Below are 25,710 nucleotides of genomic sequence, written 5' to 3'. Positions count from 1 at the left end.
TAGATTAAGATATAGGTCGAAATTTTGTTTTATTTGGTAGATGAGATGATGGATTCCAAAACAAAAAAGAAGAGGTCCTAATGGATCCCCCTGTTGGATGCCTTCTTGGGATAAAATCTGAAAAGATCCATATGTCAGAGGCGTCTGAAAGCCATATGAGGATTCAATAGATTTAGAGTAACACGGAAAAATTTCATAGAAGAATATAAAAAAGAGGTACGATGTAGGCTATTGAAGGCATTTTTGAAATCTAATTTATTACAGATTCTGGTGGGTAAATTCTTAAGGTATGAACTGCATTTCGCAGCCGCCCTTGGTTCCAAAACCTGTTGATAAGAGTGTAAAATGTTGGCAGCATCAAGTTTGATGCGTTCGATTATGATTTTGGCTATTAATCTTCTGAAAAGGAGCCTACTGCAATGGGACGGGTACCATTATCTGGCTTGGATAAAGCAATAAGACGTGCACCCAAAAGGATTTGGTGAGTTTGTATTGGGATATCATTATTAATTATGTTTTTACAAAAAGTTGTTAAAACCTTGATGACAGAACTATAGAATAGATTTTTTGAATTAATTAAGTAGTGAAAATAGGAGTGTTTGAAACCATCAAGACCACCTGCTGAATTTTTGTTGAAAGAATTGATAGCATTGACTATTTCGTCACTGGTAAAAATTACAATCTGGTGGATTGAAGGGATGAGAAGACTATCTGTGGAAGCCTCGTTTTCATTTTATTTTTGCTTCAAAAGAATCGTAAAATTTTTAAAAAATAACAAAAAACAAACGTAATAACGGTTAAAGAAACTTTTCATTATATTTTCAAAATGGAAAACTAAACACTACCTGTATAACTAGTTTGTTAAATAGCTCGATTTAAGACGAATGGAAAAAAAATCACCGTTTTTTAAGATAGTAAAAATTACAAAATTAATAAAATAGGAGAAATAATTCCCTAAAATATATCCACGAAATAAAAATCCTCAAATAAAATATTTAAGAATTTTGAGAAAATCAATTCCATGGAATTATTTTTAAGAATTATTTTCGGGGATTTTTTTTCCGGGGAATTATTTTCCGCTTACCATTTAAGACGATTTTTAAAAACTTATAACTCAATATTTTATCCAGAAAATTTTGCTCATAAGGTTTAGACATTAGCGAAATCTCTAGGTCAAGGCAATATTTTTCTAGCTAAAATACTGAGTTAGCCGTTTTTAAAATCGGTTCAAATCGAGCCGTTTAACATCGCCTGTAATGTAATACCACTATTAATTTATTGCCCATAATCAAAATACACTGTTAGTCACTATGTTCCTAAAAAGATATTTATTTAATAAAAACTATATTTGAGTAATGAGCCGATCTCAATTTGAGTCAAGTAAATCAAAGATGAAATCTCTCAAGGCTTAAAAATATATTGAATATCAGAATAATTATAGTTGGTCACGTTCTTAGAAATTAACAGTTGCCATTACTATCATAAAGAAAAAATATGTAACAATTAAGTTACCGTTACCTCAAAAATGGTTAATGGTAGATGTTACCGTTATTTAGAAAAAATAACAGTTACTATTGTTAAAAACCCCGATTTGGGTCTATTTTTAAAGATGGCCTGATTACGATTTTTGCCCAAATAATATTATGTAAGCCTCAAAATTTGGCAAATAGGTATCCAAACCTTTCTGCCATCTATGAGCAAAATCTCCAGGCTTTCATAATATTATTTTGATTATAATTTAATCGGGCCATTCTTTCTTTGACACTAACAGTTACAATAGCTATAGGAAACAAAAATAAATGAAAATCAAAAAATGGGATAAGGAATTTTATTGATTCATTTCTCGTAAAGTATGGAATAAAAAACAGTATATAATATGAATGGGAACTAATTATAATATTTTATTTTCTAATTTAATATTTATACATAAGCTTTAATAATTTTTTGAACATTTGTTTTTAAATTATGCGCTCATATGAAATAAAATAAAGATTTATGATATAACCTAAATAATAATATTTTATTTTAAAAAAGGGTTTAATTGTGTATTCTTAATATTCTTATTAGGTCATTTTATCATTTTTTTGCATACTTGAAATCTTTTTAAAAATATTATTTGTACTAGATAGAAAATTTTTTCGTTGAGGTGGTTAAAATGATATAAAGATAACTAAGAAAGGATTTGAACCTCTTAAAACAAACAGAACTTTTATTTTATACTTTTTTTTTATAAATAATTATAATTAAAATAATAATTTATATATGTAATTAGAATCTGAGGAAAAATTTTGTTTTAACGATATATTATAAATTTTTCTTATTTCATTATGTATAATAAATCAAAGTTTATATTTTTAGCAATCGTTAATCATTGATAATCTAATTCACATTTATATAAAAATAAATATAAATATTTACTTACCAACTTATATTGTCTTTTTTCTTCAAAATCTTTAGAATTTTAAAAACCTTTTAAACCCCATTCTCTCAGGCCGAGACCTCTTTGCGTTATCTGATCGATCATAGTCAATGTTTACAAGTTTCATTGACATTTTTCACAAAATTCATTCAAGGAAAATGGGAAAAAATAGGAAAAAAATATTTTATGATTTAATATAAAAAGTCATTTATAATTATATTTTAAGTAATTAAAATTATTCGCAAAATTATATATAAAAGTAAAATTGAATTTATAATATTTTGGCAAAATTGCCATTATCGAATATTAGTATAAAAAGATTTATGAAAATAAAATAAATTAAAACTAATTAAGGGGAACAATTTATATGACATGATTTTTAAAGTTTGCTATGTTTTAAACTATTTGCTATGTTTTATTCTTTTTACTTGTTCTACAAACTTTTGCTACACGTATTATTTAAAATTAAAAATATTTATAAAATTAGAAGAACGATCAAGGGATAATAGAAATGTGACCTTGGATTTAAGCAATTATGGAAAGTCTAAAAGAAAAGAAATTGTCATACTAAGAAAAATTCAATTAAAATTATTTGAGCATATTAAAGAAAAATGAAATTATTATACCATATCAGCTTAGCCGAGTTTGAGCAGTGGATTAGTGAAACATATTTTTACCATTATCAGATGATCAACTTGTTATCTTACAATGTTTCATAGGAAGTCTCTACTGATTTTTTTATATCATCCAAAACATTATTAAATATGATAATTAAAGCCAAAGAAGGTCTTAGAGTTCAAAAATCTCATTGCTAGCAAAACTATTATTTAACATAGCATTTAAAATCATATTAATAAATATCCGGCAAAAATTTAATTGTAAAATATATTCTATTTAAATTTGGCATATTTTTTGGCGAATCAAAATATTTATTATTCGCCTAATGAATTCACTCCTTCCAATAAATTTCTGCACAAACGGTTGGGAAATTATTAAAGTTATGTTCAAGGTTCCACGTGAAAAGGACCGATTGAGTTAATAAGAGTCTAATTACAGTAATAACCTGCTTGGCTTTCTAAGGAAGTTTTAAATATAATACACATATATAAAGACTTTGTCTACACCTCGACCATCTTGATCGAGGAGTCCAACGTTCAAGCCCTCTTGCCCATCGCCTGCCTTTTTCAAATGACGGACGTGCAAGAGGCCTGCTGCGACTTCCTGAGGAAACAACTCGAGCCCGCCAACTGCTTAGGTATTCGAGCCTTCGCCGATATTCACTCATGCCACGAGCTGCACGATTTCGCCGACAAGTTCGCCCAGAATTTTTTCCAGGAGGTATTGTTTGTGTTATATCATGGCTTTGTTATTATAGTCTCCATTTTGATTGTGATTAAGTTAAGATTACTTTTTTATTTTTACTATCTTTTATGTATTTATAAAAGGAAAAACAAAGTTTAACACACTATTACGGATCTTAAAAGCTGACGTTTAGGGCAGAAAAAGAATGCAATTTGATTTAGGATGCAATTTTTCCATTTTTTATAAAAATATAATATTTATATAATGTTAGCATATGGAGATTTGCGAGTAGGATTAATATTTACTATTTTTTTAAAAATGTTGACCCAGGTTATAATTAATGAAGAGTTTTTGTTATTGCCATCTTCTCAATTGATAGAAATTCTTTCAAGTGATGATTTGAATATTAGAAACGAAGAACAGGTTTTCAAAGCCGTCATGGCCTGGGTTCAATACAACGTGGCCGATAGGAAACAGTATCTTTATAAAGTTATTGAAAATTTATTTTACTTTTACTGACTTGCAATATTTATATTTTTTTTTCTTTACCAACTGTTACGCTCATGAACACAACTAACCATGCACGGGAAGATTGTTTTTCTTAAAAAGAAAAAATTATTAGGCTCATGGTCAATTATCTATCCTACTTTTCATTTAACTTAATGTTTAATAATATGACACAGGTTATCAAGTAAGAAACTAAAGAATTAATTTAATAAATAACACAAATACAAAATTACTTTATTTTTATTTAATAAAAACGTGAAAAGTTAATAATTAAAATTAGAAGATTGAGAACATTTAAATATATAAACTGAAAAATTAAATTTTATTAATACATTTCGCTTTATCTCTTCAAGCATTTGCTATCACTAATTATAATAATTTTAACAAGTAAAATTTGCATACTAAAAAATCCTTCAATTACAAATAACGACATAAACAATTTACATTTTACATATAATGACAATTACGACTCTCTCCCTTAATTAGCCTCAATATACTATTTGTGTCTCTCTCTCTAACAATCTCCCTTTAACAATTCTTTTTTTCTGGTCTTTTGTCTATTATACGTGGTTTCTAATGCTCTCTATAGTCCGATATAACTACTAATTCTAGACTTTATTCTAACGAGTCTTTTCCTCCATTTCTACCTAAAATAATTATGTCTACTACTCTCTTAATTTTCAGAATTATTTTTGTCTCTTAATTAAACCTTAAGCAAATATACTAAATTTATATACTTACGTCAAATTCCACAATCCCTTTGCTCTCAATGTAGCCTAGACTCATTTCTTTGAACCATTTACCTATAATCGTCCTTTAACTTGATCGTCATCTTTTGTCCACAATATATAATGCTGAATTTACACCAATTTTCTTAATCAATACCTAAAAATCTCATAATTTGAAATTTGCAAAGTATCTTTACGATAAACTAATATATTTCGTTTTTCAAAAAAAAAACCAAAATCATTTCCATTTTCACATCTTTTCGTTATACCACCCATTTCTTGATCTAATTTTACCTTTTTTTAATCAATTTTTTAAACTTCAAATTCTTCTTTTCGAAACTTTATAATCGTTATACTTTTTTAAAACAATCTACAACTTTTGTAAATCTTCTTTCTTTTTACTATTCCTAGATGAATGTTGCATAATTGACCTCAGATCTTATTAATAATCCAAAATAAAATTCCGATTTCTCTAATTGAGCTCGATTACGACATGAATTTTCTACTGAAAGCCTTTTCTCTTCCTGTAGATTTTGGTTAAACAACCGAATATTTTACCAAACATTATCAACTTAAATAAAAGTTCAACGTAATTTTTAATAAGAATTTAATTCAATTAGATTCCGTTGGTTTCTAAGTTTACCAAAAACTTCTGTTAACTATAAATTTCATAAATCATCAGCTTTAAATAACTATAATACAACTTCTTTATATCTTATCTACTATGAATGCTGTCATCAATCTTTGTTTCTATATCTGATTAAAATCTCTGATGTTCGATTTCGCAATTTATCGAGAATTATCCCTTGCTTAACTTCTAAATTGAATTTGTAACTATCTATTATTGATTTTTTGGGTCGTTTCAAACAGATTCCACCAATTGTAAGAAGGACCTATTTCCTAAATGCCGCCCCAACCTAGAATTGGTTCTATCTTTAAGGTTGTAATCACAAAATTATTTCCTTATAAATATCTATAAATTTCATCACATAAAAACATATAATTTTAAAAATACTATTAATTCCTTAACTCTTTTACTTCTAGTTATGAAATCTTTTCCTGGCCAATTTTCGTTAAAATCTTTATTTAGCAAACTAATCTCTGTTCCTGTATCCAACAACTTTTTCTTCGTATTCTTGTTTCTTATCATTCATACAAATTTTAGACATAAAATTTAAATTTATTATTATTATAATTACCTTAATTTATTACACTTCTCTTTCCAAATGACCGCTTAGCCCATTGAAAATCTTATATTACTTCTACAATTCATTGCTACATGTCCGTGCCGGCCACATTTCACGCACCTTTAATCTTTAGTCATCTCACATTGGCGTGCTATATGACCTGATTGACCACATGTGATACATACTTTCTCCAAATTATTCCTTATATTTTCTTCTTTAACCATTTTTCTCATCTCCTCTACTGTTTTTATCTCATCTTTATATAGCCTGATATTGAAACTTACCAAGCATAATGCCAAAATTAAGAACCAATTTTTAACCAAAAAACTTATATCGATCTGTGTTAATACATTTTTTTTATTAAGTACTTAATATCGAATTAAAATTATCTTAATCTTTCTAAAATAATTTACCAAAATAACATACTAACAATATTATCATGAATATTTTTCTTTTTTCTTACCGTTATCCTTTATAATACTATATTCGAATTAGACTGAAAGAATACGAAGGCTCTGTTAAATTTTTTCCAAAAAAACAACCTTTATTCCTCTATTGACCCCACTGTAATATTATAACGCAGGTTGTCAATTAAGAAACTAAAGAATTAATTTAATATATAACAACAAACACAAAATGACTTTAATTTAATTTTATTTTATACAAACGTGAGAAGTTAATAATTAAATTAAAAAAATTCTCATAACATTAACAAAGTAAAATTATAAAATGAAAAATGAAAAATATAACTTTTATCATAACATTTCCCCTAATCTTTTTTTAAACATTTACAATCACTATTTATAATAATTTTAACAATTAAAATTTACATACTAAAAAATCCTTCAATTACACAACGAAATAATCAATTTACATTTTTCAAATAATGACAATATGAACGTAAAAAAGAAATATAGTTAATATATAGATAGATAAATATTAACACTTTGATTTTATGAGTCGAAGAAGAATATTTTATTTTGAGAACTATATTCACAAATATCCATTTCTGTTTATTCGAACAAAGTTATTCGAATATTAACCATTATGAATACAAATCATTATTCGATTCATTCCTGCTATTATTAATTTGAACATAATACTCTAATAATTTACATGTTTTTATGCCCATTCTACCATCAGAAAAAATTAGATTACCAAAAATAAGAATAGTATACTACTAAAATGAAGATAAATTACGGATGTGAACCTTTTGACAAAAAAATGGTACGGGTTCAGAGCAGGGATGTGAACCCTCCTTCTAGTTTGGGTTCATTGACAAATCTCTGAACCTGGTTCGGGTTCAGGGTTCGGAGACCAGAAAGATATTGACCTATTAAAATTAGTTAAAATAACAGAAACATCATTTTTTTAAAAAAATTTATTTTAATTAGTATTGGCATAAAAATAATTTATCATAATTATAATATGTTATATATAATACTACAATACAATTTAATAAATAACATTATATTTCTATTTTAAAAATTTTATTTAAGCGAATTATCATAATATCTTCTAAAATATCTTCATTAAGATTTCCACATAGGTCCGACAATATAAATTTTTATGATGAGAATGATCGTTCAACGCTAACCTAGTAATTAATTAAATTTAATATAATATATATAATGTACTGTGTTGCTGGGGCACCTAGAACAATTTTTGCCAACGTGTATAATTCTGGATAAATTAAACTATTCTCTTCCCAGAAGTCTAAAATATTTGCATCCTTATTAATTCTTTAAATGTGTGAAAAAATTTATAATAATGAGCTAATTGAAATCTGTTCACTTTGATACTGTGTTAATTTATTTTTTTCATTTTCTAATAACAATTTTTCAAAATTATTATCAAGATAATTTGTAGCTAAAATTAATGTTGATACATTCAATAATTTAAATCTAATGATTTTGTTTTTACCATAATTCCGTTAAATGAGCTCTAGCAACCTCTTCCTGATCAATGGTTAATAGGATTTAATATCTGGGGTCTAATTATAGTGATGCATAAAAAATATTATTATTTAAATAAGTATACTCTCTAAATCTCATATTCTCTAATATCTCTATTATTGTCTATTTTTTCCAATTTAAAACGGTGTTTTATTCAAATGCCATAAAAATCGGAGAGGCACATTTGCTCCGATTGTAGCCTCAAGGTTGGCACCTCAGGTGGTTTCAAAACCACACTTATGTTAGCTATTGAATCCCATTCTGTTTCCTCTAGAATAACTTGCGATGTTGTAACAAAGTTCATACAAAAATATTTCAATTTTATCAATCGATCCAGCATATCGTAAACCGATAACCATCTTGTTGTACAATCAGTTGCCATAGGTTTTTTCAGTGATTTCAAGATTCTAACGATCGTTGGAGTTCTTAAAAATTTTAGCACTTGCCTTGCTTATTCAATAATCGATTTCCCATAACTTGTCTCATTAATGGCTAACTGTAATGTGTGTGCTGCACATCTAATGCTAGGAGTTAAATCTTTCAACATCTCGTCCAGATCTGCTATTTCATCATTTATTATATCATCATTTATATCATCTTCACCCCAACTCTCCCCCTCCACAGATTCATTTAATAATCTTATGGACTTGATTAAATTTGCACCATTTTGTTATAGTGGTTGTTTAATGGAATGCCAAATTTATTCAGCGTCATATTATACTAAACTTAATTAATTACTAGGTTAGCGTTGAACGATCATTCTCATCATTAAAATTTATATTGTCGGACTTACGTGCAAATCTTAATGACAATTTAGAAGATATTTTGATAATACGCCTAAATAAAATTTTTAAAATAGAAATATATTGTTATTTTTTAAATTGTATTGTATTATTATATTATATATAATATTTTATAATTATGATGATAAATTATTTTTATGGCAATATTAATAAAAATAAATTTAAAAAAATGATGTTTCTTTTATTTTAACTAATTTTAATATCTCATTATTTTCCTATTCTCCGAAACTTGAACCCGAACCGGGTACAGAGATTTTTCACTAAACCCAAACCTATACCCGAACCCATTTTTTTAGAAGGAGGGTTCACATCCCTGTTTTTAACATATAATTTAAAATAAATAATGAAAGTTTAAAATAAAAAAATAATTAAAATTTTTTTCTTAAAAAAACAAAGCTTGGACCCTGAACCCTAAATTTTAAAAAAGGGTTTGGGTTCAGCGAAATATCGATGGTTTGGGTTCCTATCCCTGGTTCAGGGTTAAATTTTTTTTAAAGGGTTCAGGAATTAAAGAAATACTGACTCAATATTAATAAAAAAATTTAAAATATATTTGTTTTTTATAAACTTAATTTGCTAGCAAATAAATTAAAAATCATTTATCTTATAATCATTTTTATTTTTATATTATTTAATCCAAAAATTATTCATCAAACAAATTAAGACTATAAAAATATTGAAACACTTTATGTTTATATTTACATAATTGCTTATATTTTATTTAATTAAATTTAAAGATTGAATATCTAGATATATAATTTTTGATTTTATGTTTTTGTTCAGATATTTAACTTTCTAAAGTTGATATAAAAACAAGATAAGCTACGTATTATTATTGTCAATAATGGAAAAGATAGATAGGGGAAACTGGCTAACCTAAATAAACCTGGAATCTCTATTAAACGGAGAAGAATAAGAAGAAAATATTAAATAATCATTTATAAAAAATGACATACAAAATGGATGCAAAAAACTGAAAGTTTTGAAAAAGGCGAAAAATGGAAAAGGATTAAATGAAAAATATCTTTTTATTTATTTTTTATGAATTTTCTTATATAATTTATTATTTTAAGAAATTTTTTTAAATAATTTTTTTTGTTGCCTTGAACCCTCAACTTCTAAAAAGAGTTCGGGTTTGGGTTCTGGAAAATATGATTTAACGCCTATGTTTTCTTTCCTTATCAAATTTTAGATAAATAATGTAAATGTTACAGGCAAACTAATGGATAATTTCGCAAGAATTAAATCGAAAATAAAAGTATTTCAAATATTTATAACTAATGGGATATATTCATTAAATTATGTTATAATAATATTTAAATTATATTTAGTAAAAGTAATATTTTTTTAAATGTTGTTTTGAATTTTATATCATTTATTTTATGTATGAAGGGATGGTGGACAAGTTACATTTGCTCCACTAGAAAAAAAGTTAGGTATAATCCTACCAAATACAAGTATTATTTTGAAAATAATCTACATTGAAAAAGATAAATAGCAAAAAAATTCGTTTCAATTTATATTATATGCATATTTAAACGCAAAACTTTTCATCTTAACATATATTAACTTTACCAGCCCACATATAGAAAAAAAGTTAGGTATGATCCTACCAAATACAAGTATCATTTTGAAAATAATCTACATTGAAAAAGATAAATAGCAAAAAAATTCGTTTCAATTTATATTATATGCATATTTAAACGCAAAACTTTTCATCTTAACATATATTAACTTTACCAGCCCACATATAGAAAAAAAGTTAGGTATGATCCTACCAAATACAAGTATCATTTTGAAAATAATCTACATTGAAAAAGATAAATAGCAAAAAAATTCGTTTCAATTTATATTATATACATATTTAAACGCAAAACTTTTCATCTTAACATATATTAACTTTACCAGCCCATATAATAATCAATTAAGGTATCAATTTACCTTTTTATTATTCAATAATATTTTATGAATATTAAAAGGAAATTATTCTAATATAAATAATAACAAATCTGTTGAATATGACTAATTTACATGTCATATTATATTTATATTTTTTGAAGGTTTTTATATTATATGATATTCAAAATACCTTTTAAAAATTGTCTTTTCTATTTTAATATGTTAAAGAGTTTAAAATTGTCTTTTCTTATTTAACATACTAAAAACCTTATTTTTATATCATTTTATGTGAATAGTTACAAAAACTGATTACTGAAAATGTATATAAAGTGTAATATATTTTTGTAAAAAATAGATATATAAATTTTTCAATAAAAGTTTATTTTACTCGTACCTTGTTTGCAATGCCTTCCATAAAATAATATGGTGGCAGAAAAGAACTACCTTTTAATTATAAAATTACCATCAAAGTATACTATTAGACGATTTTATGATGCAACCAACGATGATTACACTTACGTACGACACAAATCAAGGACGATCGCACGTGTATATTATGATAATATAGAAGACATGCTACACGTTTATAGGTCTATCAATGGCAAGGAATATGTAGATGATGACGAAACGATTTATATTAAAAGCGAAAATGTATCAGAGATATTAAACAGTTGTAGTATCATATATATTTTGAATTACATTATAAATTATAATAATAAAATATTATAAAAATAAAATAAAATGAAACCGTTAAAAAATTGCCTACTTAAATGCTCTATATACTCTAATAACATTGATTATTTTTTAAGGAAATTCGACGCCATTTTAAAAGATCCACAATACACGGACGCAGAAAAAGCTTATGCTTTCACGCAGAGACTTCCGGAAGAAGAGTATCTAAAATTAGAAGCCATGCACGCTAACAGAATTTACTAACCCGTCAATCGTAATAGAAGGTGAAACGTTCGGACAATGGGTAAGCAAAATATGTAGATTAAACAATAAATGAAAATATGCTAATTTTGATAAAGCAATAGAAAAAATAAGAGTGTCGTCCATTAACAAAGAATTACGACAAAAAATTGCAAGGGCAGATGGGATAACAATACCAAAGATATTGAAATTAGGAATGGAATTTGAGGAACAAGAGGCTGTCGTAAATATAATTGATAAAGTAGAAAATATAAAAATAGAAAACGATAATGTAGCTATCAAACAAATAGAAGGACGTAGAGATGATAAAATGGATAGGAGTATGACGATCATAACAAAGGGTCAAATACACAAATGAATTATACAAATAGATATCAATAGTCACCAAGATGTAACAACTATCAAGGGAATATTTATCAAGGGAATAACTATCAAGGGAACAATTACACAAGGTATCAAAACAATTACTACCCAAGACAACAAAATTTCAACCCGCGATACCAAAACAACTATAGATATCGAAACAACTTAATTCGAGATTCAATAATAGAAATAATAATAATGATAATCGATACTATAGTGATTATAATAAAAATGAATCGCGATACACACCTCGATATAACAATAATCAAAGTTACAACCAATCATATAATAATAGAAATCAAAACAATAATAATCAACTCAGATATTCTAACAACGTAAACACTGTCGATATAGAGGAGATAAAAGAAGATAATGATGATAAAATAATCAAAAAAGAACATAATTTATTTTATTTGGGTGCAAAAAACTTGGACGCGGACATTAAAGCAAATGTGGCTTACAAAGTTACGATATACCGGTAGACATGCAGATAGATACTCTTCTTCCGGAAGTCTCTGCGTGAAAGCATACGCTTTTTCTGCGTCCGTGTATTGTGGATATTTTAAAATGGCGTCGAATTTCCTTAAAAAATAATCAAATTAGAGTATATAGGGCATTCAAGTAGGCAATTTTTTAACGGTTTCATTTTATTTTATTTTTATAATATTTTATTATTATAATTTATAATGTAATTTATTATATATATGATACTACAACTGTTTAATATCTCTGATACATTTTCGCTTTTAATATAAATCGTTTTCCGTCATCATCTACATATTCCTTGCCATTGATAGACCTATAAACGTGTTGCATGTCTTCTATATTATCATAATATACACGTGCGATCGTCCTTGATTTGTGTCGTACGTAAGTCATCGTTGATTGCATCATAAAATCGTCTATACTTTGATGGTAATTTTATAACAAAAAGGTAGTTCTTTTCTGCCACCATATTATTTTATGGTAGGCATTGCAAACACGGTACGAGTAAAACAAACTTTTATTGAAAAATTTATATATCTGTTTTTTACAAAAATATATTACACTTTATATACATTTTCAGTAATCAGTTTTTGTAACTATTCACAAAATAAAATGATATAAAAATAAGGTTTTTAGTATGTTAAATAAGAAAAGATTTTTAAAAGGTATTTTGAATATCATATAATATAAAATCTTCCAAAATATGACATGTAAATTAGTCATATTCAACATCTCCCCCTTTTTCTAAGTGACTCTTCCTCCATTTGTCATCTCCTTCATAGCTCCATTATTTATTTGTCGATCTGGCTCGAATTAGTTTGTGCCTTGTATCATTGCTCATCCAACATCGTTTGTTAATCCGTTGTTTGCATTTGACCTTTCCATTTAGCTTTTAAAATTTTATATACATATTTTATTAAAATCTTTCATTTATTTTTAATCATTTTTTAGATCGTAAGTCATATTCCCTCTAAAAATCCGTGTAGTATTATCGTTTGTTATTGCGTTTATTGTTCTTTTCTTTATTTGATCAAGATGTCTCCTAATAATGTTGTATCCATTATCTATTCTATATGTCAAGTTTCATTCCTTTTGTACTACTACTCCTTTATCCCAAATATTTTCTTTAAACGTCTTGTACCAAATCTTGTCTCCTGTTTCTATTTCTCTATTCTTTGATGTTTTTCTTCTTAATATATTCTCGTTATCTTCCAAAGATTTGATTAAGTCCCATTTAGTCCTGATCGTTCTTGAAAACATTACTTTACTGGGTATCATATTAGTTGTATCGGCGTATTTCTATAATTAAACAAAAATTTCTCTAAAGCTACGTCCAAGTCTATGTTCGTGTTGTTTTCCATATTTCTTTTAAGACTCATTTTCATAGTTTTTTTCATCCGTTCACATTGACCATTCGATTGTTGATGATGAGGTGCTGTAAGTATGTGTTTTATGCCATGATCTTCACAAAACTTTTTAAATAGTTGACTGGTAAAATTCGTACCATTATCCGTTGAATCGATTATCGAACATCATCAAACAAATAGAAGGACATAGAGATGATAAAATGGATAGGCGTATGGTAAAGTATGACGATCATAACAAAGGGTCAAACACACAAATGAATTATACAAATAGATATCAATGGACTCCAAGATGTAACAACTATCAAGGGAACAACTATCAAGGGAACAACTATCAAGGGAACAACTATCAAGAGAACAACTATCAAGGGAACAACTATCAAGGGAACATTTATCAAGGGAATAACTATCAAAGGAACAACTACAACCCAAGGTATCAAAACAATTACTACCCAAGACAACAAAATTTCAACCCGCGATATCAAAACAACTATAGATATCGAAACAACTTTAATTCGAGATTCAATAATAGAAATAATAATAATAATAATGATAATCGATACTATTGTGATTATAATAATAGATTTAACAGACAACAAAATGAATCACGATACACACCTCGATATAACAATAATCAAAGTTACAACCAATCATATAATAATAGAAATCAAAACAATAATAATAATCAACTCAGATATTCTAACAACGTAAACACTGTCGATATAGAGGAGATAAAAGAAGATAATGATGATAAAATAATCAAAAAAGAACATAATTTATTTAATTTGGGTGCAAAGAACTTGGAAGAGGACAATAAAGCAAATGATGCTTACAAAGTTACGATATACCTTAACGATATACCGGTAGACATGCAGATAGATACCGGGTCACGATTTTCGATATTGCCGATTAATATTGCTAAAAAGATAGGAATCAAAGTCTTGAATAAATCGGATACGAAACTGACTGGCTATGATGGGAGAAGAATAGAGGTGCTAGGAATCGTTAAAATAAAAGTGAGATATGAAGACAAAACTCAAAACTTAGATGCTTTTGTAGTCCAAAGCGACAAGATTGCGCTTCTAGGAAGGACATGGATAAGAGATTTTGGAAATATACTGGATAAATTTGTAAATCATATCGAAGAGAATCATAATGACACGATAGAAAATTTGATAAAAGAATGCATGTTAAAAATTAACAAAAAACCGATATGTAGAAGCAACGTCAAGTTATACCTAAAAGAAAACACCACACCGAAGATTTAATAACAAAAGAGTTACAGAAATGGATTGACGACAAGATTATAGACAAGACGTATTCCATACAAAAGAATTGATTTAATAACAAAAGAGTTACAGAAATGGATTGACGACAAGATTATAGAACCTGTAGAGGAAGTACGCTGGGCAAGTCCACTTACTCCTGTTTACAAAAGTGATGGATCACTCAGGCTATGCGCGGATTTCAAAAGCACGGTAAATCCTGCTTTGGAGGACTTCAAGTACCCGATTCCACTGATAAACGACCTAATATCAAATATATCAAAAGGAAAAAAATTCACCAAAATAGATTTTAAAGAGGCCTTCTTGCAAATTCCGATCCACAAAAGCAGCAGGAATATTTTGACCATTTCAACACACAAAGGGTATTATCAATTTACAAGACTACCTTTTGGTTTAAAAACTTCATCTGCTATATTTCAAAGTACCTTGGATCGAATATTTGGGGATATGAAGGACGTGATATTCTACATAGATGACTTACTGATAACGGGTGATAATGATGAAATACATATTAATAACATAAAAAAAGTCTTCGATAGAATAACAAAATATCGGCTTACACCAAATTTCTAAAAGGTGTGTTTTTGAAGAAAGAGATAAGATTTTTAGGACACGATATAGATGAAACCAGCATTCACCCGAACGAAAATAAGATAGATGCCATAACAAACATGCCAAAACCGACAATAAAAGAAGAACTAGCGACATTTTTAGGCATGGCCAGTTATTACAGAAAATTTTTGTGCAACTTTGCAGACTTAGCTGATCCTCTATATAAAATGGTTAACAAGGAAAAATGGATATGGGAAGATGTGCACCAAAAGAGTTTTGATGATTTGAAAGCGTTGATTAGTAGTCCGCCAACTTTAAATTTTTACAATCCTGATCTACCAATTGGAATTGCGACTGACGCGTCGAAAAAAGGACTAGGAGCAGTTTTATTTCACATCGAAGCAGATGGTAAAGAAAAACCTATTGCATGATAAAGAACTAGTGGAAATAATTGATAATATTAGAAATAATGAACTAATAAAAAACAAAACATACAGAAACATGGAAATGGAATTGAGTTTGATAAAACATTGTCTATTTAAAGAAAACAGAATAATAATACCGCTGAACATGAGAAAAGAGATTTTACGCGAACTACATAAAGGACATCTAGGTGCAGGTAAAACGAAAATGTTAGCGAGGGATTATTTGTGGTGGCCTGGTATAAACACGGAGATAGATCTAGAGGTAAAAAATTGTGACTCATGTAACAGATATTCGGATAACCCTCACAATATACAAAATCCATGGGAACCAGCAACAAAGATTTTTGAACGTGTACATATAGATTTTGCACAATTTGAAAACAACAATTTTATGGTATTTGTGGATGCGTATAGCAAATTTCCAATCATAAAACGAATGAAAAACATTACGACGGAATCAACTTTAAAAGAATTGATGAGAATTATAAGCTTATTCGGAATACCACACAAAATCGTGACGGATAATGTTACGAATTTTACTAGTCAATTATTTAAAAAGTTTTGTAAAGATCATGGCATAAAACACATACTTACAGCACCTCATCATCAACAATCGAATGGTCAATGTGAACGGATGAAAAAAACTATGAAAATGAGTCTTAAAAGAAATATGGAAAACAACACGAACATAGACTTGGACGTAGCTTTAGAGAAATTTTTGTTTAATTATAGAAATACGCCGATACAACTAATATGATACCCAGTAAAGTAATGTTTTCAAGAACGACCATGACTAAATGGGACTTAATCAAACCTTTGGAAGATAACGAGAATATATTAGGAAGAAAAATATCAAAGAATAGAGAAATAGAAATAGGAGACAAGATTTGGTACAAGACGTTTAAAGAAAATATTTGGGATAAAGGAGTAGTAGTACAAAAGGAATGAAACTTGACATATAAAATAGATAATGGATACAACTTTATTAGGAGACATCTTGATCAAATAAAGAAAAGAACAACAAACGCAATAACAAACGATAATACTACACTGATTTTTAGAGGGGGAAGAGGTGAAGAAAGTCAAAGTCAAACAAAAATTCAAGTTCAAAACAGGAAATATGACTTACGATCTAAAAAATGATTAAAAATAAATGAAAGATTTTAATAAAATATGTATATAAAATTTTAAAAGCTAAATGGAAAGGTCAAATGCAAACAACGGATCAACAAACGATGTTGGACGAGCGATGATACAAGGCACAAACTAATTCGAGCCAGATCGACGAAGGAGATGACAAATGGAGGAAGAGTCACTTAGAAAAAGGGGGAGATGTTGAATATGACTAATTTACATGTCATATTATATTTATATTTTTTGAAGGTTTTTATATTATATGATATTCAAAATACCTTTTAAAAATTGTCTTTTCTATTTTAATATGTTAAAGAGTTTAAAATTGTCTTTTCTTATTTAACATACTAAAAACCTTATTTTTATATCATTTTATTTTGTGAATAGTTACAAAAACTGATTACTGAAAATGTATATAAAGTGTAATATATTTTTGTAAAAAACAAATATATAAATTTTTCAATAAAAGTTTGTTTTACTCGTACCTTGTTTGCAATGCCTTCCATAAAATAATAAAATCAATAATAATTTTTTTATTCGTCAGGTCGAATACTAACTGTTACATCTGAATATTTATTATTGTAAAGGTTAAGATATATTTTAAAAGGTCACGTTATATATTTTAAAAGGACGTTATTTGTATATTATATTATAACTTTCCAACATGTAATATTATATTATCGAGGTTAATCAAATTGCATATTATTAGAAATTAAATTGGATAATTATATAAATGTATATATACCAAAAGAATTACAAGTAAAATTCATTATCGTTTTTTAAACTTTAATCGATATAATACTAACTCAAAATTATTTGATACGGCGAATATCCTATATTAAATATGGAGAATTTTTAATATTTGATAAGGCAAATATCTCACATTCAATATGGCAAATCTTCAATAACTGCAAATTGCTAATATTCGATACGATGAATATTCAATATTGATATGATAAATATTCAATATTATTAAATTCACAAATAAATACCATTACCGTGAATATAATAACTTTAAAAATGTAACGTTCTTATTTTTCGTTACTATCCCTAAAAAAGAGACACCGTTACCTTACTCGTTATTTTCCAAAAAATAAGCACATTACTTATCATTTAAAAAAAAGTGCTGCCGTTACCTGGAAACTAAATGCTATAGTAAATATTTCTATCGTATTTTTTTTATTATATATAAAAGGCCATAAATATACATTTTTATAATTGAAAGATATAATTATCAATAAAAATGTAAAAAATTTACTAAATAGAATTTTTATATTATTATATCCTACTACTACATTTTTTATTTATTTTTAACATAATGGTTTTTCAATTATTAAACAAGAACGTTTAGCACTTAACACAACCTTTTGTACTAAGAACATGTTCAATTGATGTCGATGATATTTTTTTATAAAGATTATAATTTTTTAATTGACTATACGTATGAATAAATTTGAATAATTTATAAAATCTATATATTTGATTCGATCTGATAATTTGGCTAAAATATTAAAAAATTTAAATGACATTATTTAACAGCACGGATAAGAATTTGACGTAGTTTTCCATTTGATTTTTTCTCAGGATGTTGTATTTTTAAATTATAGTTAAAATGCTTGCTTGGTCATAAACAAATTAATTGAATTACTAAAAAAATCATTTTTGTGCAAATAGGTTTTGCAACATGTTCGGCTCCCTCTAATGAAGGCAAAATTTTTGGTGGGCACTGTCGGAATTCACCCTCTAATCCGGGGTGAGCCCACATGTCGCGATTTGGTCGACGAGGCCAAGGATTACCTTTTGCTTCCTCTAGAACGGCCAGCCCTTCAAACCACCCGCACTCGCCATCGTCGGTCCGCTAATCGATCCCAAGTCCTCTACGTAGGTTTGGAACATACAAATTTCTTTAACATTTTTCTAATACATTGAATCTCGAAAGTTTTTGCCTTTTATGTAGTTAATGGTTTTTGCCTTTTATGTAGTTAATGTGATCGCAAATCTATTTCTCGAACCAAATGGGATATCTATTACTAAACTGTTCTGATATAATACATAAATGATAAAAAAACTGTATTATACACTTGTTGAACGTACACACATTCTTATTGTATATTTCTTTCTTTATTTATTTAATTTTCATTTTAAAATGATAAGTCAATATTTTATTTACCAACCTTAAAATAAATTTAAAAAACTCATAATGTTTTTAAAACAGAAGGATAATATTTTTTTGCTTAATAAATAACATCTTAAAAACCTTTTCTTTCCGAAATAAAGATCTTTAGTTTTAAGAGCTCAGAGCTCGAAACAAATTTTATTGATGACATGGTTTATTTTTGAATATTTTATACATATTATATATTACTTATTAAAATTCTCTTAACCACACCTTGTACCCTTCTACCTTCTACTCTTTCCCGCACTCATTAACTAACAAATTAGCGGGCGGTTGGTGCAATGGGGACGCAATAGCATCGCTCGAACGTTTTGACTCCGAAACTGGAGATTGGAAGATGGGTGCTCCTATGCATAAGGTAAGTACTACGATATCTAATATTATTGTTTGTATATAATTCTCTATATTAAAAAATATCAGGTCTCATAATTTAAAAACAAATATAATTGGGGTAAAATCTGATCATTTATTATTGATTTAGGGAAAGGAAAGTGATCCAATAATCCATCTAATTTTACAACGAAATTTCTTAAAAATTGCAGTAAAACATGATAATATGTTATATGATCACTTATACTATATTTTCTTCATTTCATTCTTATACTTATACTTAGACCTCTCTCTGCGCCAATAAAACTATAGGAGGCTGACGCGAATTTTTAAAATCCTATCGGTGGCCAGTGGCGCGCCGCTTTTAGCCGCCGTCAACATAGGTGGCGTAAATCGTCCCACACATAAATTTTTTATAATATATTTTTTAAATTGCTAATGGAATTTTTTTAAGAATAACTAAATTAAAAATAAAATATACACTACTTTTTCGATCTATAATGAAAAGGAAACTTAATTTTGTAATTTTATAGTTACCATGTAAAATAATAATTTTATTTAAATTTGTCCGGCATAAGGATGATCTCCTTAAATTCAACGTCAACTCAGTAATAGAGAAAACTTATTTCTCTAGATGTGCTAGTTGTTGGAACCTAAACAATTTTTTGGCTAGCATTGAAAGATAACATCCATGTTTTATGAGAAGAACATGGTATTTTTCTTCTAAGTCACTTAAAATGGAATCATAATTTGCGCTTGTTTGTAGAATGTTTTTGCTAGCCTTGTTAAATTATTTGCATTTGATAGTAGCGTAGCAAGATTTTTTCATGGGATTGCTTATATCTTATGCTATTTTAAAGAAAATTTTATAGATTTTATTTATTATATAAAAATAGCATAAACTTTCCTTTATTTAACAATGTATTCATTTTTTTTTATAATATAAAATAAATTTTAAAATGTAGATATTTATACAGATTATAATATTAAAAATTTTATTGTAAAAAAAAGTATTTTAAAAAAAATGTAGATTAACAATAACATTAAAATATAATTAATTCTTATAATGGCATTTAAAAAAAATAAATTTACCAATTATAACTCATATAAATGTCGATATTATTAAAATATAAATAATTCTTATTGCAAATGCAGCACTTTGTAATTTTAAGAGTTAATATAAAAATTATATAAATATTATAACTATAAATTTATTTTAATTTACGAATAAATTTAAATATATTGATTTAAAATTAGATTATATATTAATAACTAATATAATTATTTTACAATGTTTTGAGAATTTATAAAGAGAGGTTTACATTTCTCTGAGATTTTGCTAATTCATTTAGAATCAAAATTTTATTTAGAATAATCTCCTTACAAATATTTAATAGAACTTCCATCTAAACGGTTTTCACCTGTAATATTTCTTATATAGATTTTTAACCTTTGTAAAGTTGAAAAAGACCTTTCATTAGTGCAGGTACTAATCGGTAAGGTAGCTAAAATAAATAATAATGTTTTGATATTAGATAGGGAATCTAAATTACAATTACACATGGAGGGCCGCAAAGCATTTTTTGGTTAAAGAATAATTGATTCTGTCAAGAATTTCATACCAAAATTCGACATCACAAAGTAACTTAAAACTCTGAGATTTTTTCCTCTCGGGTTTCATGTGTAATCAACAATTCAGCTCAACCGGCAGTGGAAAATAATAGCTTTTTAATTATGACTAATAAATCTTTTCTTTAATTGAAATAAAAATATATCAATAAAGGGGAATAAAAATATTTATTTTATAAAAATCCTCCTTCTTAGATGCATCAATATTTGAGCGATTGTATTGTCTAGAAACCTAGGTTTAAAAATTTCAATCCCAAACATACTTGCAATTTCCTTAACGTTCTCATATATTTCATTAAATTTTTCATCCACGTTATCTTTGATATTTGTTAATATTTCAGCAATATCCTAAGCTCTATACATTACCTCTTAAATCCAAATCAATTTTTTGTAGCATTTTGCTAAAATCATATGTATAATTAATTAAATAAATATACACATTTAAATTGATATTAAAGATTGTAGCGTAATAATAGCGAATCTTTTTCCTTGCTTAATATATTGAATTTGCAAATATTACTTCATACAGTTCAATAGAAGGTTTCATTGACTCTTTTCTTTCAACAAGTTAGACAAAATTTTTAAAATTTTTTTTGGGTAAAAAAAATATAAAAATAATCAAATACTATTGATAAAAATTATTATATATAAATTAAAAACTTAAAATAAATCAGCGACGATGCGGTGTAGGCGTAGCCGCACTTAGGGGACTGTTGTATGCCGTGGGTGGTCACGATGGTCAGTCCTACCTAGACAGCGTTGAAAGGTTTTATTTTTTTTGGTTAATATAACATTTATATATAACAAGCTTTCCTTTAAAAATAATTTCGAAATATATTAATATAATTTGACCTTGACAAAATTTTCAATTTTTTTACTTTAGAAATAAAAATTATTTGTTATATCCTTTGAAAATATTCAATAAAAGAAATGACTTTAGTATAACACTGATGTTATTATAAAAGTTATCATCCACTAAATATTAATCACTAAAAGGCTTTTTTCAATTTTATTTTTACCCCACTTGATTATTATGAAATTTTTAAAAAAAATATTTATACCTTTAATTCTAACTAGTGGGGTCAAATATCTGGTCATATTTATTAGACCTTTCCGTCCAAATCATAGGATACTAATATAATGAAACTAGGTACGACCCTGAAACAAACTCATGGGCATGCGACGTAGCCCCCACCAGCACCTGTCGGACGAGCGTGGGTGTCGCCGTACTTGACAACTTTTTATATGCCGTTGGCGGGCAGGATGGTATGTCCTGCCTCAACATTGTTGAAAGGTATTTTCCTATTTTATAATAAAATTGTAGAATTTAAGATACTGTTAATTTAGTTTTAACTTATTAATTAAATTCGGCTTAAATAACCAGTTAATTTGATTGTGATAAATTTTTATTTAATAACTAATCAAATGATATATTTTTCAATCATTACACATTGCGAAAAGAGTAACCCTTTCATGCACAGAAATTTATGACCAAAAAGTCCGATGCACAGATAAAATTTTTTATTGAGAATAATGAAAATATAAAGGAAAAATCTTATAATTTCGTTATAATCCTATTTTTTTAAAATAAAAAAATATTTCATAATTTATACAAAATTAAAGTGGGATCTTTGCAAATAAGCATATTTATGATTTATTATTCATGATTGAACTATCGTGAATACAATGAATAATTTAATTATATAATTGTAATTAATTTTGTCAGTTATCAATTAATTATAATACACAATTAACAAATATATTTGAATAACAATTAATCATTTTACCAATTGCCTTTATTTTCAAGGTTAATTGATTCTATTACATATATTCTCTCCTTTTTGGGTTCTCCATTTGAAACGATATAAATTGTTTTCTTATTTGTTTAGGATAACGGCTACTTATATTTTCATTCCCTACTACGGGTTGATCCGTATTATCAATTTCAATCTTTTCATTTATGCTGGTTGGTTATCGAGTCTTGTGCTATCGAGTTTTGTATAGGATCAATGTCTTTAGCTATTTAGTTTTTTTTATAAGATCAATATTTTTGGCTATCGAGTTTTTTATAGGATCCAATGCCTTTAGCTGTCGAGTTTTATATAGTATCAATGTCTTTGGCTATCGAGTATTGTATAGGATCAATTCACCCATTCTTGGTATAGTTTGCATAGTTTCTCCTTCTCTTCCTTCTTGTCTATTTTTAAAATGGGAATTATCTAACCTACGTTTTAAATGATTAATATGTTTTCTCCAATTTAGTCTCAGCTAAAAACGATGATACCTGGTATCCAAAAATTTTTTTAAAAATCTTTTGAATATATTTTCACATTTATATTTAAAAAACCTGGTAACTGGGGTATGTATGGATGAGGATAAATTGGTTTTATTAATTGTAAGGGTCCTGTTGGTTGAAATTTAAGCATAATTGAACTTGGTGATTGTTTTGTGGTTATTGTGGAGTATTTCGATAATTAAAAAGAAAATCTTGTATTTTATTATAATCATTATTATTTTTTCAAAAAAACTCTTAAAAGGTACTAACCTCTCCGCTTCTCCGTTGGTTCTTGAGTGGTAAGAGACACTATATACATTTCTAATTGTTAATTATTTGCAATACTGAATTCTCTTTGAAATGGAGGCCCATTTTCCGTAACAATCGTATTGGGGTAACCCAAAATGACAAAAAGCCTTAACAATATTTTTCTTACTTTGGTAAAATTATCTGTCGAAAGTTTTTGTATTTCAGACCATTTACATCTCCGTTAGTCCTCAAAATCTAAATGAATTCTTCCTAATGGTTTATTTGCGAGGGGCCATTTCCCTATGATAGTTTTACCGTTAGGGTTATTTGCTTGACATAAATCACAATTCTTACCGTGTAATTCAATGTCTTCATTAATATTAGGCCACCAAACGTTCTATTGTGCCAATAATTTTGTTTTAATATAACACTGGTGCCTCATTATGTAAAAAAGACAAAATATTTACTTGTAATTTTTTTGGAATTATGGTTCTTAATCCCCATAGTATACACCCTGCCTCCATCATGAGTTCATTTCGGCGCTGGAAAAGCGGTTTTAGATTTTCCTCTATTATTTTGAGCGACCTAGTTCTAATGTGACGTGAAACTTTTGATAATATCGTGTCATTTCTTGTGTACGATTTTATATCTAACGCTAAAATAAATTGTGGAGCATCCGATACCCCAAGCAGATAGTTAATCGTCAACGGGAAAGCACATCTGCATTGCTATTTTTTTCGTTCCTCGAAGTTGCAATTCGTAATCATAATTTGCTAGTAGTAATGACCATCTTACTAATCTTGACGACATATCTGTTATTCTTTTACGTGGGTTAAATAACGATATAAGTAAGTGGTTTATGATCAATGATTATAGTAAAATGATTACCAATAAATATTGTTTGCTAAAGCCTCACGCTTTATCTAACTGTAATTTCGTTCTACGGCATTTAATATTCGAGAAGCGAATCCAACCGGCTTTTCCTCCTTTTTATGAGATAGAACTGATTCTATTCCATTTTGTCACGCGTCGGTAGCTAAAATTATTGGCTTTTTCGGATTATAATGCGTTAAAATTGGTGCTTCTGATATTAATTTTTTAAATTTATTAATTACTTTTCTTCAGGGATGCCCCGTCAAAATTTTTACCCAGGTTCGGTTCGTGTTCGGTTTAAGGTTAAAAACATAGGTGGGTTTGGGTTCGGTTCAGGGATATTTATGAACCCGGGTTTGGCGGGTTCAGCTCGGGTTTAAGAATTTTTGAATTGATAAAAAAAAATATTCTATATTTAAATCATAATTAAAAAACTAGACATAAATTTGGTATAAAAAATAAATTTTTTATTTTATTTATAGGCAAAATATAGTTAAAAATACAATGCATAGTCATGTATAGATTTAAAAAATTTAATTTAGACGTATTTCTTTAAATTAACAATATCCAATATAGTAATTTTTACTTTGACTTGTTCAATTTCATTTTCCTCAAATTAATAATCTTTGAGAATATAAGTTAAAAATTAAAAATAAATGGCGTAAAGAATTTAATTGTTTGAAATTTATTATCAATCCAATAGGAATCTTTGAGAATAAATTTAAAAATGGTGTAAATGAATTAAGTTGTTTAAAATTTATTAACACTTCACTAAATTGGGAATGTAAAAATATTATAAAATGTCAAGTAAATTATTAATATTTGTATTTACAAT

At 27.2% G+C, this 25,710-nt stretch overlaps 1 protein-coding gene across 1 annotated transcript in view; it reads left to right on the top strand.

Moving 5' to 3' along the window:
• The window catches only part of LOC135922579 (kelch-like protein diablo), a 66,182-nt gene that overhangs the window by 19,991 nt on the left and 20,481 nt on the right, over nt 1-25,710 (top strand). The window contains exons 3-8 of the mRNA XM_065456978.1: nt 3,531-3,757; nt 4,052-4,210; nt 19,018-19,228; nt 19,786-19,877; nt 22,153-22,244; nt 22,629-22,772. Coding sequence (XP_065313050.1) covers nt 3,531-3,757; nt 4,052-4,210; nt 19,018-19,228; nt 19,786-19,877; nt 22,153-22,244; nt 22,629-22,772 — 925 coding nt within the window. The remainder of the gene's footprint in view (nt 1-3,530; nt 3,758-4,051; nt 4,211-19,017; nt 19,229-19,785; nt 19,878-22,152; nt 22,245-22,628; nt 22,773-25,710) is intronic.

Source organism: Gordionus sp. m RMFG-2023, chromosome 1, assembly GCF_954871325.1.
Source record: "Gordionus sp. m RMFG-2023 chromosome 1, tfGorSpeb1-WG-v2, whole genome shotgun sequence".
Classification (NCBI taxonomy): Eukaryota; Metazoa; Nematomorpha; class Gordioida; order Chordodea; family Parachordodidae; genus Gordionus; species Gordionus sp. m RMFG-2023.
The sequence above is the reverse complement of the archived record's forward strand: the minus strand, read 5'-3'. Positions and strand labels throughout refer to the sequence as shown.